Source organism: Nyctibius grandis, chromosome 8, assembly GCF_013368605.1.
Source record: "Nyctibius grandis isolate bNycGra1 chromosome 8, bNycGra1.pri, whole genome shotgun sequence".
Taxonomy (NCBI): domain Eukaryota; kingdom Metazoa; phylum Chordata; class Aves; order Nyctibiiformes; family Nyctibiidae; genus Nyctibius; species Nyctibius grandis.
The window spans coordinates 30658419-30676188 of NC_090665.1; the positions used below are offsets into that span (position 1 = coordinate 30658419).

Consider the following 17770-nt stretch of genomic DNA (forward strand, 5'->3'; position numbering starts at 1 on the left):
GCACATGAAGCCATTGGGAGAGCTTATGCATTTGTGTAGTTTAAAAGTGACAGCTAACCATATTAAATTGTAACCTACCATTTCTCAACCATCGTACTAAAGCATTGAAAACAGGCTGCCTTAAAACTACAATATTCATACACTTTCAAGACAGAACCTAGGAAATTACAGGGAAGCAGAACTATGAAAGGTGCTGCTCCTTCTGCCTCCATCAAAACAACTGCAGACTGCCACACAACCAGTTATCCTGCAACTTTATCAACAGCATCATTTCACACTTGTGCTTTAAAGCTCTCCAAAGAAAATATCTAGGATGAAACCATACCTATTTTAAGTCATTATTATTAGAAAGATCTATCAATTTCACTGACCAGTGAAAAGAAATGACTTAATTATTATGGAAGAGGCAAGGCAGCAAAAGAATGAGAAAAGGAGGGAAAGAGGAGACCATGAAAGTGAGAAGGGAGAGATACCAGTTTAACAAGAACTTAATTAAAGGTAATAGTGAGATGGAAGCCTGAGAGGAGATGATAAAAATCTTGTAAGACTACTTGTGCAAAAGACAGAACAAAGAACATGAAGGGCAGCAGAGGGCAGATTGAGGGAGAAATAACTTAAAAGTTCAGAAGAGATATAACGCTTAATGAGGCCAGGAGAGAAGTATGTCTGCGGAAATGGTAACACCGTGCAAAGTCTAAGAAACCATCTAGTTAGAGACTACATCCTGGTGACGTAGGAGCAACGTATTGCTGGTACAAGAAACTGCTCAATACGTCTTGTAATTTTTCAAAGTACAAAAGATTGACCTATTTTTAAAAAAGTGTGTCCTTGAGTACAGATCAGTCCAATCACATCTGGTTTGGGACTAGGAGAAAAGTAGTATTCTTAGGTGTGAACAAGTCGTCGTCAAACTATGCAGGTATTTCCCTAGATGATTCATGACTTGCCGTAATGCAAAAATCAAAGTATGCTGCTCTTCCAGGTATGCTATAATAATTCCTAGGCTTTGTTGCTTCAAGGCCTGCCAATGTTTGAAGTCACAACACTCATAATACACAACTATTTCAGCTTTAAAAGGATCAGAAGTTAATACATTAAAATAGTAATACATTAAGAAGATGAGGCCCAGAATTATTCTGGCAGTCGAATCCCTTTGATGTATTTATTCATACATTTTTTTCCTACAGTAGCTGTTGAGAGAAATTCAGCAGCTGAGACTACTGAACTGAGCTGAAACTAATTATCCACTAAAGAAAAAGGACTGTTCAGAAACAGGGATCTTATATTTAACTGTGAACTCACATTTAATTAGAATTTGTATTTATGAAGTTTAAGATAAAAGTTAAGTATTTGTAAATCCAAAACCTAATGAAAAAAGAGCTTTAACAGTGTTTTGTTCTCTTTTTCTAAAAAAAAATCATGCAAGCTCAAAAAAAGACTAATACTTCAATAAGGAAACAATCTTACATGTGAAGTATGGATTATCTAGAAGCAGAAAAATAAATGTGTCTATATAGCTCCAAAAATGTTGCCCTTGCTATTAAACAAAAAATAATCCATTGTTATTTTAACAAGTAAAACCATTTTACTTGCAACAAAAGACTGTGCCATGGTTCTGCCTGGAATGAAACTTCCACAGGCAGTTTACTGCGAAACTTTTCCTTCTCAAGAGTCATTTTTTCAGGCTGATACCTACTGGCACTACTCCAGACTCCATTATACTGTCATAGAACTTTTTTGTGAGAATTGTGGTTGCATTCTCATTGAATTTAAAGACTAAATAACACCCTCAATTAGTCAGCAAGAATACAGCAAGACTATCTGGTTACAGCAGAGACCTCTAACATTTGGAATAGATTCAAGCTCTCTATCATTCCAGACCTCTCATTTACTTAATGTTGGAACATCACCAGCCTTATTGATGATGGAAGGTAAGTGCTACATGCTGTCCAAATTCTCTACTACAAATAACTCCTTTGGTATAGGGGCCATCGTTGAGGAGCACAGTGTAAGGACCGATTGGAACAGAATCATAAGGCTGCCTTTTACTGCAATGTTAACTTTAGTGATTACCCTATCCACACATAACGTTCTTCAGTTCGAGTTAAACTGTACTTTTTATTATCATAGGAGTGCCTTGAAGCTCAAGTGCTACTGATGCTTGACTTGGTGATGTGGTAGGGTAACACCTATGATACAGCTCAGGTTAGTACCATTCATCACATGCTTATTCAATCAATATTTCTACAATTCAGGCAGCTACTATCAAATTGCAGAAGAGTTCTACTTTTGATCTTTAGCGTAGTTACTGTCACTTCATCACAAGGTACTGACAATGAAAGCCTTCCCTGAGTGTATGTATTGAGGCTGAAGCTGGACTGGCTGGGACAATGAAGGGTCCCAGAGTAAAAATAATGTCCAGACAGTCTGAATGGGAGTAACACTGGATTCAGCAGTGATGTGAAACATATCCCATAGGGAACACATTCCTGTTCCTCTCTACCTTGAAGTCAGAACTGTGCAGTGACCGTTCACCATTCATTTCTCCCCTTTTTCTTCTATATCAGAAAGTCCTGAGATTTTCTCCTGCCCTCCCCTGGATTTGGATTGCTTTTTTGCTTCCAGCCACCAGTTCCCATGAGGCATTAGATTTTATCAAAAAGAATTCAATAGTTACATTATAGATACTACGAGAATACAGGACCCTGCTTTAAGTGACCAAAAAAAAAGGTACAGTGACAAAATATGACTACAAGAACAAATATCCAAAAGATGACTTTATGGCAAGAAAAAAAAAGTATGGCATATACCATAAAACAGTCTCATCCAGGAAAGTAAATTATTACATTTTTGAACTTATGGATGCCTAACTGCAGCTTAAAAATAAATAATGTGATTTTAAACTGAACCATGACAGTTTACATATGGAGAAAATACTTGGAAAGCATGAGTCAAGCACAAATTAATACAGTAACATTTACTCAAAACTACACAAAAACTTTTCTATTGAACTACTCTAATTTATTTCTCTGAAATAATAAAACCTGTGGATATATAAAAGCTAGCTTTCTTCCAAGCTCTTATGGTACCAATAGAATACAGAGTTGTGTAGCAGAATTACTTAACTTACTATAACTCATCTCTAACATCTGCTTGCTTTTCAGTTTTTCCACATGGAAGATGCTCAACTGAAACTAAGTTTACTGCCAGGGAATTATGAAAAAAGACCTGCCAACAGAGTAATAACAGAGTTCATTAAGTAGCAAGTAGTTGATGGGCAGACTCTGACGTCTGAGCTTCCTTCATGCCCTCCCAGACAAGGAGGCGTGGTAATGGTGAGGTTTTTGAAAAGGATTACCCAAACAATATATAGGAAAAAGATAAGAGAAACGACGGTACTAAAATATTTCTAACACTAAGCCAAATCTATCGATTTGGATAGGAATAGTTTTGGATAAGGATAGGAACACAGAATATTCCAAGATGAAACAACACTTTAAAAGTGTTCTTGCATATTTTCTTTACAATTTTCTATGGAAGCATTAAAAAATCTTAATTATAGACATCTCTGCCTGTATTCAGCAGGTACTACTACTACACTAGTCAAGTCTTTCTCCAAACTTCCACAGTCTCAGGCCTACATTTTAAAGCAATCAATAAGTCAAATTCTACTTTCAAAGGCTGAACTTCATCCATAGATCACAATGGTTGATGCAGCAACCCCTCTGCAGCAATACAGATCACAAAGCCAAGAACAAAGCATGTAGAATGAGATACAAAGTACTTTTGATTCAGATGATCTATCTATGGAATAAACTTCTAGAATACCTATACTAAGTAATTCTGTAAAATCTTCCTCTGTACTGGGGATGGGAAGAGAAGGAGCTTCTATAAAGACAGTCCTGTTAAAATAATAATAATAATAATAATAATAATAATAATAATAATAATAATTTAAAACCCCTGCAACTTTCATCTGTTTCACATGACCATCTATGGTAACAAAATATAAAGATCAGCATGACTTCAATCTACATCAGTCTTCATGGTGTTTCCTTTTAGTGCTACCTTCATTCTAAACAAAACAAAGCATTCTTTCAAAATGATCCTCTATGCTCATGGTGTTTAAAGTCAGACTCAAATCAAAGTAACACTTCAGTGACTACAATAGGCGTACATGAAAAGCCACTTTTAATTACAGCAATGTCTTAGATACTCCTTATCAAGGTTACCATTTACCATAGGGAGTACTGTGATCACTTTTGGACCCCCGTACAAAAAAAAAATATTGATAAACTTGAGCAGGTTCAGCAGATGGCCATCACGATGGTCAGGATGGTGAAGCACTAGCCCTATAAAGAGAAGCTGAGGGAAGAGGGCTTGATGATCAAAAAGCAGCATTGGGAGAACCTAATAGCAGCCTTCCATTACCTAAGAGGCCACTGAGGAGACAAAGCCAGACTCTTTACATGGGCACACAACAGAAGAGAGACAACAGACATGAACTGAATTGGGGAGGTTCTAACAGGATATAAGGGAAAAAACAAATAAAAAAAAAATAAGATCACTATTACAATAACAGAACATTGTAATAAGTTGTCCAAAGACTGTGGAATCTGTAATTGGATGTTTTCAAGATCTGACTGCACAAAGCCCTCAACAACCTAGTCTGAATTCTATGTGGATCCTGCTTTGAGCAGACACCTGGATTAAGTGACCTCTTGAGGTGTCTTCTATCCTAAATCATTCTATGATTTCACTTTTTTTTAATTAAAAAACATGAATGGGCTAGAGATAAAATGGGACATGTATCACCTGAAGAAGTTTCAGGAAAAGCAGAATCTCACATGTAGCCTGCTATCCATTATTTAATTGCACAGAGCTTTTGCAGCAACCATACATGCAACAAGCGAAGAAAGATGTCAGCACTACTGGGATGACAAAACCACACCAAACTTTTCATTCATACGTGCATGGTAACTGAACAGCAACTCACTAACGATAAGTAAATAGGCAAGTACTTACCCAACAGAGAGTAGGGTAATACAACAAAACATCTTTCCCCAACATTGAGAAACACAGAATCACAGAATGTTAGGGATTGGAAGGGACCTCAAAAGATCATCTAGTCCAATCCCCCTGCCGGAGCAGGATTGCCTAGACCATATCACACAGGAACGCGTCCAGGCGGGTTTTGAATGTCTCCAGAGAAGGAGACTCCACAACCTCTCTGGGCAGCCTGTTCCAGTGTTCGGTCACCCTCACCGTAAAGAAGTCTTTCCTCATATTTATGTGGAACCTCCTGTGTTCCAGCTTGCACCCATTGCCCCTTGTCCTGTCAAGGGATGTCACTGAGAAGAGCCTGGCTCCATCCTCTTGACACTTGCCCTTTACATATTTATAAACATTAATGAGGTCACCCCTCAGTCTCCTCTTCTCTAAGCTAGAGAGACCCAGCTCCCTCAGCCTCTCCTCATAAGGGAGATGTTCCACTCCCTTAATCATCTTCGTGGCTCTGCGCTGGACTCTCTCTAGCAGTTCCCTGTCCTTCTTGAACTGAGGGGCCCAGAACTGGACACAATATTCCAGATGCGGCCTCAGCAGGGCAGAGTAGAGGGGGAGGAGAACCGCTCTCGACCTGCTAACCACACCCCTTCTAATACACCCCAGGATGCCATTGGCCTTCTTGGCCACAAGGGCACACTGCTGGCTCATGGTCATCCTGCTGTCCACTAGGACCCCCAGGTCCCTTTCCCCTATGCTGGTCTCCAACAGGTCTGTCCCCAACTTGTACTCATACATGGGGTTGTTCTTGCCCAGATGCAGGACTCTACACTTGCCCTTGTTATATTTCATTAAATTTCTCCCCGCCCAACTCTCCAGCCTGTCCAGGTCTCTCTGAATGGCTGTGCAGCCTTCCGGTGTGTCAGCCACTCCTCCCAGTTTGGTGTCATCAGTGAACTTGCTGACAGTGCACTCTATTCCCTCATCCAAGTCATTAATGAATATATTGAATAGAACTGGTCCCAGTACTGACCCTTGAGGGACTCCGCTAGACACAGGCCTCCAACTGGACTCTGTCCCATTGACCACCACTCTCTGGCTTCTTTCCTTCAGCCAGTTCACAATCCACCTCACTACCCGATCATCCAGACCACACTTCCTCAGTTTAGCTGCGAGGATGCTGTGGGAGACCGTGTCAAACGCTTTACTGAAATCGAGATAGACCACATCCACAGCTTTACCATCATCTATCCACCGGGTTACATCCTCATAAAAGGCTATCAAGTTGGTTAAGCATGACTTCTCCTCGGTGAAGCCATGCTGAGTGCCCCTAATGATCCCCCTCTCCTTGATGTGCCTAGAGACAGCACCAAGGACAAGTTGTTCCATCACCTTTCCGGGGATGGAGGTGAGGCTGACCGGTCTATAGTTACCCGGGTCCTCCTTCTTGCCCTTTTTGAAGACTGGAGTGACATTCGCTTTCCTCCAGTCCTCAGGCACCTCTCCCGTTGCCCACGACTTAGCAAAGATGATGGAGAGTGGCCTAGCAATGACTTCCACCAGCTCCCTCAGCACCCGCGGGTGCATCCCATCAGGGCCCGTGGATTTATGGATGTCCAGATTGCTTAATTGGTCCCTGACCCAGCCCTCATCTACCAAGACAGATTCCTCCTCTATCCTGACTTCTTCTGGGGCCTCAGGGGTTCGGGGCTCCTCAGGACAGCCTCCAGCAGTATAGACAGAGGCAAAGAAGGCATTCAGTAACTCCGCCTTCTTTTTATCCTCTGTCTCCAGGGCCCCCACCTCATTCATCAGTGGGCCTACATTGCCTCTAGTGTTGGCTTTACCTGCAATGTATTTGAAGAAGCCCTTTCTGTTGTCCTTGACCTCTCTTGCAAGGTTTAATTCCAAGGAGGCCTTAGCTTTCCTAGTTGCCTCCCTACATCCTCTGACAACAGACTTATATTCCTCCCAAGTGGCCAGCCCCTCCTTCCACGATCTATACACCCTCACAACCAGCCCAAACCAGCAAGATGTTTTAAAGAAACTAATAAAGAGTTTCAGGACTCTGTATAGGCATTTAGCAGCTGATCCTACTTTGAGGGCAGCAGTGTAGCACAGAGGGGAGGCAGAAAACTATGATAATACCACACAATTTCAGTCTCCAAATAGGTGTTGGCCACAGAACTCAGTCTTTGGGTTTAACTCTATTTCTGTACCAATGAAGCTATTCTCTCTAAAGAAATGCGACAATGAGGGTTACTCAAAAAGGTCATTCTCAACACTAGTGGAAAAGAAAGTGATTTGAGAAACTGGAAATGCATTCAAGAGGCCATTGAGTCTAGTTACTGAAAGGTCTCAGGAATACTAGTACTGTGGTATTTACTAGCAAACAGGAAAAAATTAAATAATTACTGTCTCTAGGAATACCTGTCTCCTTCCAGAATAAAGTTCAGTGGAAGCAATCTATACCTAGCTAAGCATAAGAGGGAATCACAGATGAAGAGGGAGATAAGCAAGACTTCCAGTTCAATGAGAGGTGAAGAGGAAATACAGGTTTGAAAATGTTATGTTGTGCTTAACTGCAAAAAAAGCTACAAATTTCAGATCATGCTACCTTCCATCTGTAGAGTAGGATGACTAGCTTCTGCTCAACACAATGCAAAAGAAGAATACCTGTTTTAGGGTTAAGTGGAGCTTTTCAAACAGTTGTTACCGCTAAGCAACCTTTGTATTTGTATTTTGCAGACCTTACATTTCGAATGGCACTGAGCAATTTTTGTAGCTTTAAAAAAAACCATGCAAGATAAATGATTTTGTAATAATTCACAATTATTTGTGCAGTTTTCAGGTTAGTTTTGCAGTCAAGATACTACTGAGACATTGTAGAGACAGAACACAATTCAAATGACTGGAGATGGAATATAACAGCATACCTTGTTACAGTGGGAAGAAATAACAGCTATAATGAGAAGTGTATAGTGTTGCTCATAGCACACACATTGGTAGACATAGCTTCATACTGCACACCTCACACAGAGGAACAGAGAGCAACAGTACAGTTATTTCAGGTCAAGGGCAGCAACCTTACGCAGAAGCCTGGGCACAGTCCACAAGCATACCCATTTATACAGTACACCCTGAGCACACACAGAAACCAAGAGCACAATTTTCTTGGCTCTAGGTTGGTGGCTAGTTGCAGCATAACCAAAAATAATGTGAGGAGAATGCACTCAGGTAACCAAGAAGGGGAGTCTGAGAAGGTCACAGACAGCTATGTCACTCACTGCAAGCAGGGGCTCTGAATTGCTCTGCATTGCTAAAGTTCAGAAAGTATCTATGAACATTTGAGAAGGCGGCAACAAACTAGAACTGTTGTAGAGGAAACTCCTAAGTTTCGGTAGAAGTCTGCATCTCGATAACAAAGTAACACATAAAGAAAAACCTTAGTGCTACTAGGTTTTCCATAAACTTGCACTCTGGCTTGAGCTGTGGCTGTAGCTCTCCCTCGTGGATAACAGTGGAAAAAGACTTCTAGCTAATTCCCTGCAAAGTGAAAAAGAAAATAGTTTCACACTGTTACGTACACTTACACTAGATCTTGGCTTAGACAGCAATCATTTTATGCAACTTAATAAAAGAGAAACCACTAATTAACTACCGAGGTCCAAAACAAAGGCAACCTGAATGCTAGGAGTAGGGCTGAGTCATCTGGTTTCTCCTGTCTCCATACCCTCCAGCTGAAGACAGGCTTTCTGAGCCCCAGGCAGGTTTTTCTGCAAGATTAGATTTTAGGTGCATTCTCTAGTAATCCCATCTGTACGTTTTGTCTTTTTGTTTTGCTTTTTTAAATGCTAGTGCACATACAGCAAGTAGTGGACTGAACAGTCACATTCACATTCTGGATAAACCTACTTTAATGTAGTTGTGCAGACACTTTTTTTTTCTTTTTTTGACACCTGCCACCTTTTCACAGCACAGGTTCCCTTCAAAGTTTTTACATACATGGAAGCAGTCTATTCATCTGCAGCAATATAATTTTACTCTTCTTGTCAAACAGTCATGGGGGACTCAACTAGAACAGGTCACTTCATGCAAAGTACACTAGCAAGGCTTACCCAAACATCTTCAGAACCTAATGAAATGAGGCAAAAATAAAAAAAAGACAATAACATCCTAAATATACAAAGAAAAAAAAAAAAGCATGACTTGCTTCAAGTTACAACTGCCACTTGCTATGTTTAAACTTGTGTTATATTTGAAAGCTCCTCCAAATGTCTGAACATGTGTCTATCACTTCTGATCATACTTGTATCAATCCCTGCCAAACTGTAGGTTCATAGGCAATCCAGCTGATGACCTAAGCAGAACACCTTCTTCCACTCTGTCAGAAGAAAAAGGCTGAGAAGTCCAACGACAGGCAAGTGTATAGGTCGTGTGTCACCTAAGGTGAACTGTGTAAAACCCTATTTGATATACACTGTGTCAACAACTCTATTGACCTCTCTCAACTCAAATGAGCCTTTCTCCTTGCTTTAGGCATGTCTAACCTCTAAAGCCTCAAGCATACATTCTTCTTCCCTTATGCATCTTTTTCTCCACAGGAGGGATGCCAAACACTTGGGTTTCAGAAGGTCAATTTATACAAAATTGAATGTCCATACCCTGGCATCCTCTTGGATTCTAATGGACATGGCTGGGTGATAGAAAAGCCCAGTGTGCCTAGGAGCAGATTCTAAAGTCTTATTTTGTCACCCTTCCATATATTACAAACTCTTTCCTATTAACTCCATTCTGTTTATTTCCTTTCTCTAATCTTGCAGTTCTGAACTCTTTACCCTAATTACCTTCTATTAATCCTTTCAGTCCCTTCTTCCAGCAGAAAACTGTGTGAGTTAAATACCTTCTTTGATGAAGTAATCCCAGTTCATTCTCCGCTTGTGTAAGTACTTTATTTTAAACTACATGGATATTCAGGAACAATTCTCACTAGAGGGATAATTGACAGTATCCAGCTCCTTTATGTAACATCCCTTAGAGTTTTATTTCTGAAGCAATCAAATCTTAAGCAAATATTCTGCTGCCTCTTGTTTGAGGCAGTAGTGTCTAATATTCAAGACAAAGCTAATAAAACAGTCATGGGATTAGATTTTTGTGGATGAAAGGTAACACACAACTTCATTTTATTTTACACATTGTACATTATGGGCTTATTTTCCCCTCTTACAATCCAATACTGTATAACCCTATTTCAGCATTTACCATCTTTGAGTACTTATATTTAATATGGGTTTAGTGTCTTTGTTTGAAGAACTACAATGTTTAGGTGAACCAAAGCAGACGTGTAAAGGTTGGGGGACAGGGGGTGAAGAGGGGCTCAGCATTTCAACAGCTTTGGCCATTTTTTTTTAATGTGGCACAAATATGAACTACAAACCCCACTCATGCATTGTCAGTAAGGTTGAGATCATTTGCGTTCAATTAAGATAGTAATTCATAGCAACAAACTGCTATCCCCTAGTAAGGGCAGCTGTTAAAAGAGAAACGTTTGTTGTGTTTGCACACAGTCAGACAGTACTTATATTATAGCACAAAACGTCAGTTAGGAAAACAGTAAAGATTAGTTCAAAGTTTTATTTCAATACTTTTTATTACTTGGAAAAAAAAAAAAAGAAAAATCCATTGCAAAAATCAGTCTTTTCACACCTTGCTCAGTGACAAAGTCTTGGGCATTAAACTTTTTTCTTTATCTTACCTGAGAGGGGACAAAGTACAAAGAATACTGACCTGACTTCTGCTGGTTTTCCTTAATTCCTCTACTCTACAAATCTTTCTCCAACCCTCAATAGTAGAAAAAATACCACCACTGGTCTTCAGAACAGACTGATGAGTCGTTTCCCTAAATGGAAGCAACATTTTCAACTGTCAAGACATTGATCATCAGTGCTGGAGTCACTTCTGTTCACAGAAACAGCTCACAATGGATTAAAGTCATGATTGTTTTTTCCTCTATGATACACCCAGGATAATGTAGCTTCTCAAACAAGACAACTTCTTATGACTATAAAAAAACCAAATACTACAACTGAAGTCATAATTGTATTTACATATAACAACTTCCCCCCTTCCTAAGACGAAATGAAGCTTTTCCAAGGAAACTGACTTTTCAAGGAGAGCAACTCAAATAGAGAAACAGTGCATTTTTCTTTCCGTGCTTTACTCCAAGGAAGTAATACGGAACACTAACAAATTACTATAAGCAAACAGTTCTATGTCATTCTACTTTGAAGGATTTTAGAAAGCTGTGGTTAAAATATATTGTAAACTGCAAGTGATACCACCTCTCAGTTCTGCAAAACTGATGAGTGATGTAATAGCTCTTGCAGAAGAACATCTGTGACTAATCCAGCTAGCACTAATTAAGTGATCTTTGACCCACTAAGGTAGGCGAGCATAACATATACAGCTTAATTATTCATACATTACTACTTGATGTGAGCTGCACTGGACCTTGCCCCTATTGTATGACAGCAGAAAAGTAGGTGAAAGTTGCCTCTTCTTTCCTTCCTGCTATCATTTCTATAACTGATTATTCTATGTCAAAATTAACACACACAATATGAGAAGTCTGTGTAAGATAACTTTTTTGTTACACATTCAAACACATTTGATTTGCTAAAAGAAGTTTTGGGGTTTGTGTTGTTTTGTTTTGTTTTTTTTTTTTAATTTGTATGTTACTTTACTCTTCAACTTTGGTCAGCAGTGATACTGAACTATTGCTGACATTCCAGCAAAACTTTAAAAAAAGCACACAAAATAAAACAGAAAACAGATAGTCGTTCCAGAAAAACATGATATAATAGCATATCTTATGTTGAACATAAAGTACATATAAGCATAAATACTTAAGTATGTATTCTTAAATAAACTATGCAAGGAAGGAAGAATTTTTGCAGGTAAAGTTTGCAGTTGCACTAAAACACTTCCAGGGTTCACTTGAATGTTAAGGCCAGTGTTTTGCTGTTTATATTCAAGTCTGCAACATTCACCTTTGCCCTTAGGAAGCTCAAAACTAGAATTTCACCTTCCAGAATTCAAGAAGCTGAAATTCATCTCACACTAACATGACAACATTTTCAGGCATTACATACCAAGGCAAACAAAGGAAATCACACATATAAAACTAAATCACCGCTATTCCTCGCACACTTTACTCAGTTAATCTCAAGCAGCTGATACACTACCAATCCTCTTCCAGACTGTCTAGATTGCCAAGTGAAATTCTTCCCCACAGGAATAAGTATGTAAATTTAGGACAGCCACACTCTCCCAACTTCTCCCTCTTCCCAAAGGGACAGAGAGAAATACAACACAGAAATTAGAGGGTACACTAGGCCCTGGAGATTTTTATCATTACTACATAAAGGTTTACCACTTGTTATTATATGTCAGCATCATATACCAGCACAAGCATGCTGGAATATGTGAAGATTTGGCACAATGACAATCCTTTCCAGAAGTATGCTACAATTTACATTAGCAACCAAGCATTAAGAAATTAAGGATACATGAACTAATGAGACTAAAGGAGTATGAGGCAATGGTAACAACTGGATGCTTTTGTCTAGGCTGGTGGCATAGGCAATGTAGCTTACCTACTGCCTAGTCTTGATAGGTAGCATTCTGCAAGGCTCCTGGCAACATCTGCCTCACAGGGAAACATGGAGACAAGAACGAAGTCCAGTGGGCGAAAACCATCCTCAAAAATAGCATTCAAGAAGCAGCAGCACAGCTATTATTGAAACAACTGAATGTTGGATGTTAAGAGTTTGGAATCTATGGCCACAGTACAGTACCAGTAGTAAATAAGACCTAAGCTGTGGAGGGACTCAGAAGTGTAAAGCAACACACACGCACAAGTGGAACAATCCAGTCTGCAAGCATGGTACTTATTTTAGCAACTGCATTTCTAATAGATCTGAGAATGCAAAAGAGGATGAGAGAGGAAGATTACAGCAGCAAAGGACGAGGTATCAGAAAGACTGCAGTACAGGTAGAGGAAAAGGGACAGATCAGGTCAGGCTATCTCAACTCCATTCAACTGCTGAATTAGCTGGAACATAATTCGTAATTCATTATCTCCACTTTCTAATTTTCATTAATCTTGTAATAGTGTTTGGTCCACCTAATACTTATGAATACCTCAGATTTTCAACACTGTACCTAGCAAAATCAAAGATTCTTACGGGAAGAACACATTCCAAATATAGTCTTCAGCATTAAGGCTAACGGTCACTTTCAGTATATTGACTCTCAAGCTAATAGAAGCGTTGCCATTGTCAAGTCCTACAGATCAACATCAGAAGATTTGCAAGCAAATAGTTTATGGGGACAACCCAGGACCCACATTACATTTATTTCAGGCACAGGGAGATCACTCTGGACAAGTTCTAGCCTACTCCTATCAATTGAATGCTACTAGTAGTAAGAATATACTAAATGCACTTAAAACTACATTGGACTTGCACCTACATTTGAAGATGTGCTCCAATTTGCGTGTAATCTAGTTTGTGCACTCCAATATCACTCCTCAAAAAAGGCAGAGCAAGGTAAGCGTAGAAAATTGGGAGATTCACTTTAAAAGAACACTCTTGAACTGAATTAAAACACAGATGCTCCCAGAACATCTGTATGGCCTAGGCTTTCTAACAAACACCATTATAATATATTAATCTTGCACTACAGTGTCAGTAACTCTCCCAGGTCACTGTTTTTATGCCTTTCTGTACAGCTTTTCTCCTTCTTTACAATGGTATTTCACTAAATTAAGCAGAGATACCTGTAAAACATCATCCCTCCCTACAAGCTTGATAGAAGAGTAACTCTCAGCAGTAGTTTGGGATCTTGTTTCTACTCTCACACAGCAATGTAAGGTAGCAAATACATGACTTGTCAGCAGTGTATCAATTTCTGACATGTTATGTGACAAAGTTACCTAACTTCATGAAGCTCTTAAAGGTGTCATGTGTATAAAAGGAATTAGGTAAAATAAAACTGGATTGTTGCTTAATCACAGGTATGTTATTACTTAAGTCTGTTGAGTAAGTCTATTTTACTGTCAAGATCTAACACCAGGATAAATTTGTAGGAACTACACGATATCTAACTGTAACATACCAGGTCTTTAGCATATGGTCAATAATCTACAGCCACAAATATGCTAAAAATGTGAAAGGATTGAGTCTGAGGCATATTCTTCATCTGCCATACTTTATGGTACCCAAGCACTTCATAGGAGATTAACAAACACACACCCTAGCACACGTATACCAGTGAGGCATCCTCACAGGCAACACAACCAGATATTACCTCTTCGGAATCGTTATCGGTGTACCTTACTGCCCCACGGCAGCGTTAAAACAACAGCTGGGGTCCTTTATTTGCTTACGCAGACAGGGCGTCCTAGGACATCTCTAGAAGTCAACTGTCTGTTAATATTAGTTCACAGACAGGAAAATGGAGGAAAGGAATTTAGTTTGAGTAACAATGTGGCGGCGGTCGGATACTCGCAAGGGCGGCATCGACTGCCCCTCACGGAAGGCGGGAGCGGCCTGACCCCTCTCCACAGGACCCACCTCCCCGGCAGGAGGGTGTCGGCAGCAGCGCCCCGTCACAGCAGGGACGCGGGCTGCCCCTCCCTCAGGCCAAGAGCCGGTGAGGGCGACCGCAGCTCCCGCCTGCCTCGGCCTCCCGGCGCTCGCACGGCGGCTCACCCCCGGCGCCCCTCCTGCCCCGCGCACCCCAGGCCCGGCCCCCGCCGCTCACCCGTACTGCGCTGCCGCCCGCCGCTTGTTGAGCACGCAGAGGAGCGCGCAGGCGGCGGCAGTGGCCCCGGCGATGGCGGAGTGGCGCACGGTGAGGTACTTGCTGTAGGCGGCCATGGTGCGAGTGCAGCCGCGGATCCCAGCCGAGCCGAGCGGAGCCGAGCCCAGCCGAGCGGGCGCGGGGAATGCCGGGAGGGGGGGGCGAGGCCGCCCCGCCTCGCCTCGCCTCGCCTCCGCCGGCAGGACGGGCCGCCCCGCCTCGCCTCGCCTCCGCCGGCAGGACGGCCCGCGCCGAGCTTCGCCCGGGGAGCGGCGGCGCGGCCCGGTTGTGCAACGGGGGCAGCGGTAATTACTGCTCCTTCCCCACCTCCCGCGCCAGCGGCGCGCCCCCGCGGCGGGGAGCGGGTGAAAGGGAAGGGGCGTTTCCCCCTGCGCAGCGGGGCCGGGCCTGCCGCCGCCTGTCCTCGCCGGGGGGTCGGGCTGAGGGGCCCGCCCGCCGGACCTCCCCCCGGGCCTCCCCCCGCGGCTGGGCCGGCGCCTCGGCTTCAGCCTGCGTTTGAATTGTCTCTGTCATCCTCGGCTTGGCGCCTCCTGCCGTGTGGGGCTCCGGTCATTCTCTTTCACAGGAGATCTTTGTGCAGGTGTGCAGTGTACTTTCTGAGTGTGAATTATGATGCCATATGAGCGTGGAGACAATACGAAATAAACCTTCAAGAGGGACTTCGATGTAAGTTTTGCCACGCTTTTTTTTTTTTTTTTTAGGACCATGAGAGGAGCCGCCAAGACTTCCAGACAGAAGGTGGAATGAGTTGTCACCTGTGTAAGTCCAGGAAACCAATCCCTCTCACAGGCAGAGCCACACCAGGTACAGTGGGAGATACCAGCCAGCCTTCTCCTGCAAAACCAGTTATACTCACACAGGTGCTTTCTCCAGCAGAATTAATAAAGAGTTTGCCAAGTCGATCTATGCCAGCAAAAACACCCATGGCAGGATAATAGTATTTACACTGGATCGTCCCCTGTGGTCATATCCCTCAGAAAGACACCTGATAACGTATATGAAGTGGCTGTACTTTCTACAGGAACTGGTCAGTTATGTATTTAAAGCCTTTATTGGTGCAATGGTTAACACTGAAATGACAAAACAATTTCCCTGGTCAAACTTAAATGCAGATCAAAATGCGGTTAGAATCAGTGTATCTATTTTTAGTCTAAAACAGGTTTTCGTACAGGTTTTTAAAAACATCTGAATACTTTTGAATGTTATGCTTTTGATATTGTAGAATAAGAGTGTGTGCATAGATCAGCCCATTTATTGAGTATTTCTATTTCTTTCAAATATGTCTGCCTGGAATAGCAGGGCTGAAGCTGCAGTTTGATGAGAAGTAATCTCAGTTTCTTCGTTGTGAATCACCACATATACTTTTCTTCCTCACTCCCCCCCGCCCACACCCCATCCTTGGTATCATCGGGCATTTTGGGGCAAGTTTATGTTTTGATGTAAAAGCTGAAGTCTCAAAACATCAAATTGTTCACATTTTCTAGAGCACTAGAGTCAGGACTAGTGAATCTAGTTCTCTGGCACTTGTTCTGTGACCTTGGACAAATCAGTAATCATGCTTTAAAATACCTGCTGTATATTGGTGTTTTGGGAAAAAATGTCATAAACTATTTAAAGTGTTTCTGATCCTCAGGAAAATATACAGCAGAATCACACAGCATTAATAAAATAATTTTGTTTTATAAGATGAATGTTTGTAAAAATATCTTGTTTTTTTAAATCATAGATACTTTGGTAGTACATAAATGTGAGCACCTAAAAAGAGGTAGTTTCTTCATCAAAGTAAACTTCTTATATTCAAATCATCACAAAAATGAAAATTTCTACACGTTTCCAGGTTTACTGAATCATTGAAGTACAGTTTTGCTGCTACTTTTAATCTTAATATCTGTGCAGAGATCAAGAGCGCTATGATATCGCCACACATTTCTTTACAAGTTCTTTTCCCTCTTTAAGCATAGGTTGGTTGTACCCTTCCACAGAACTAGCTATCTAATATAGCCTTTGTTTACATACAATGTCCATCTGTTTGGTCCATGCTGACCTTTGTTGTTTGCATGACTTGTGCTCTGCTATGTTTGTCTTCTGCAGTGTCCTTATCCCACTTTTTGAGGCTAGCCAATACCATGTCCAATTACATATTTTATTTATCTTCTACTTGTCCTTAAATAATTTCACATACACCTATCATCTTCTAAGAAAATTGTCTCACGCATCCAGTCCTCCATTGTTTCTTCTACTGCCTCCACTCTTGAATGTTGCTTTTTTTTCAGAATAACTTTGTTAGCATGATTGATAAATGTGCATTTAGTTCAAAACATGAGGTTTTTATTGATTCCTTATTTCTTCAGTTTCCAACAACACTGGTGGCTAAGTATATCCTTGATAAAATCACCCACATTGATGAAATGCTTTTGTAACAAAAGCTCCTTCTTTGTTCTGCAATTAGAGATCTGCTGCATTTCAATACTTTATACATTGCAGCCATTTTGTTTTCTTGGTATTCTTGGTACAAGTCAACTGTGAGAATTTTCCAAGGTAACAAATAACAGCAAATTAATTCAAATGTATCTCAAATGTAAAAGCTAGAGGTGGAAAGGTAACTTGGAAGAAAACAAAGCTAAACAGTTCAGATTCTCAAGTCATGTCCTCAATGAATCTTGATTTTTAGCCAGTTGAGTTTTAAGGAATGAGTCAAAGTCAGGAATATAAGAAATTGTTATGGAGTGAATATTGTGTCCTAATAGTTATGTGAATACATTTTTTTTAAATGGAGTCTAGGTTAACAAATAAGAAGATGCTCTGATTTGGTTTCTCTCAGAACCGGAAGAACCTGTATTATTTGCTGTTGGCACTTGGCATATAACACAACTATATTCTG

At 41.0% G+C, this 17770-nt stretch overlaps 1 protein-coding gene and 1 long non-coding RNA gene across 3 annotated transcripts in view; one reads left to right on the forward strand and one right to left on the reverse strand.

The window, feature by feature from the left end:
• The window catches only part of ABCD3 (ATP binding cassette subfamily D member 3), a 38458-nt gene extending 23174 nt beyond the window's left edge, over positions 1-15284 (reverse strand). Inside the window, exon 1 of one of the 2 annotated variants that reach the window (XM_068406208.1) lies at positions 14830-15284. In XM_068406208.1, the coding sequence (XP_068262309.1) occupies positions 14830-14945 (116 nt within the window). In that variant the 5' untranslated portion in view covers positions 14946-15284. Of the gene's footprint in view, positions 1-10791; positions 10874-14829 lie in introns of those variants that run through there. The other variant, XM_068406207.1, reaches the window with a different exon arrangement.
• On the forward strand, positions 15073-16592 carry LOC137666315 (uncharacterized). Its single transcript, XR_011048632.1, has 2 exons — positions 15073-15469; positions 15591-16592. It is a non-coding gene; the product is annotated as an uncharacterized lncRNA (long non-coding RNA).
• Positions 16593-17770: the final 1178 nt, after the last annotated feature.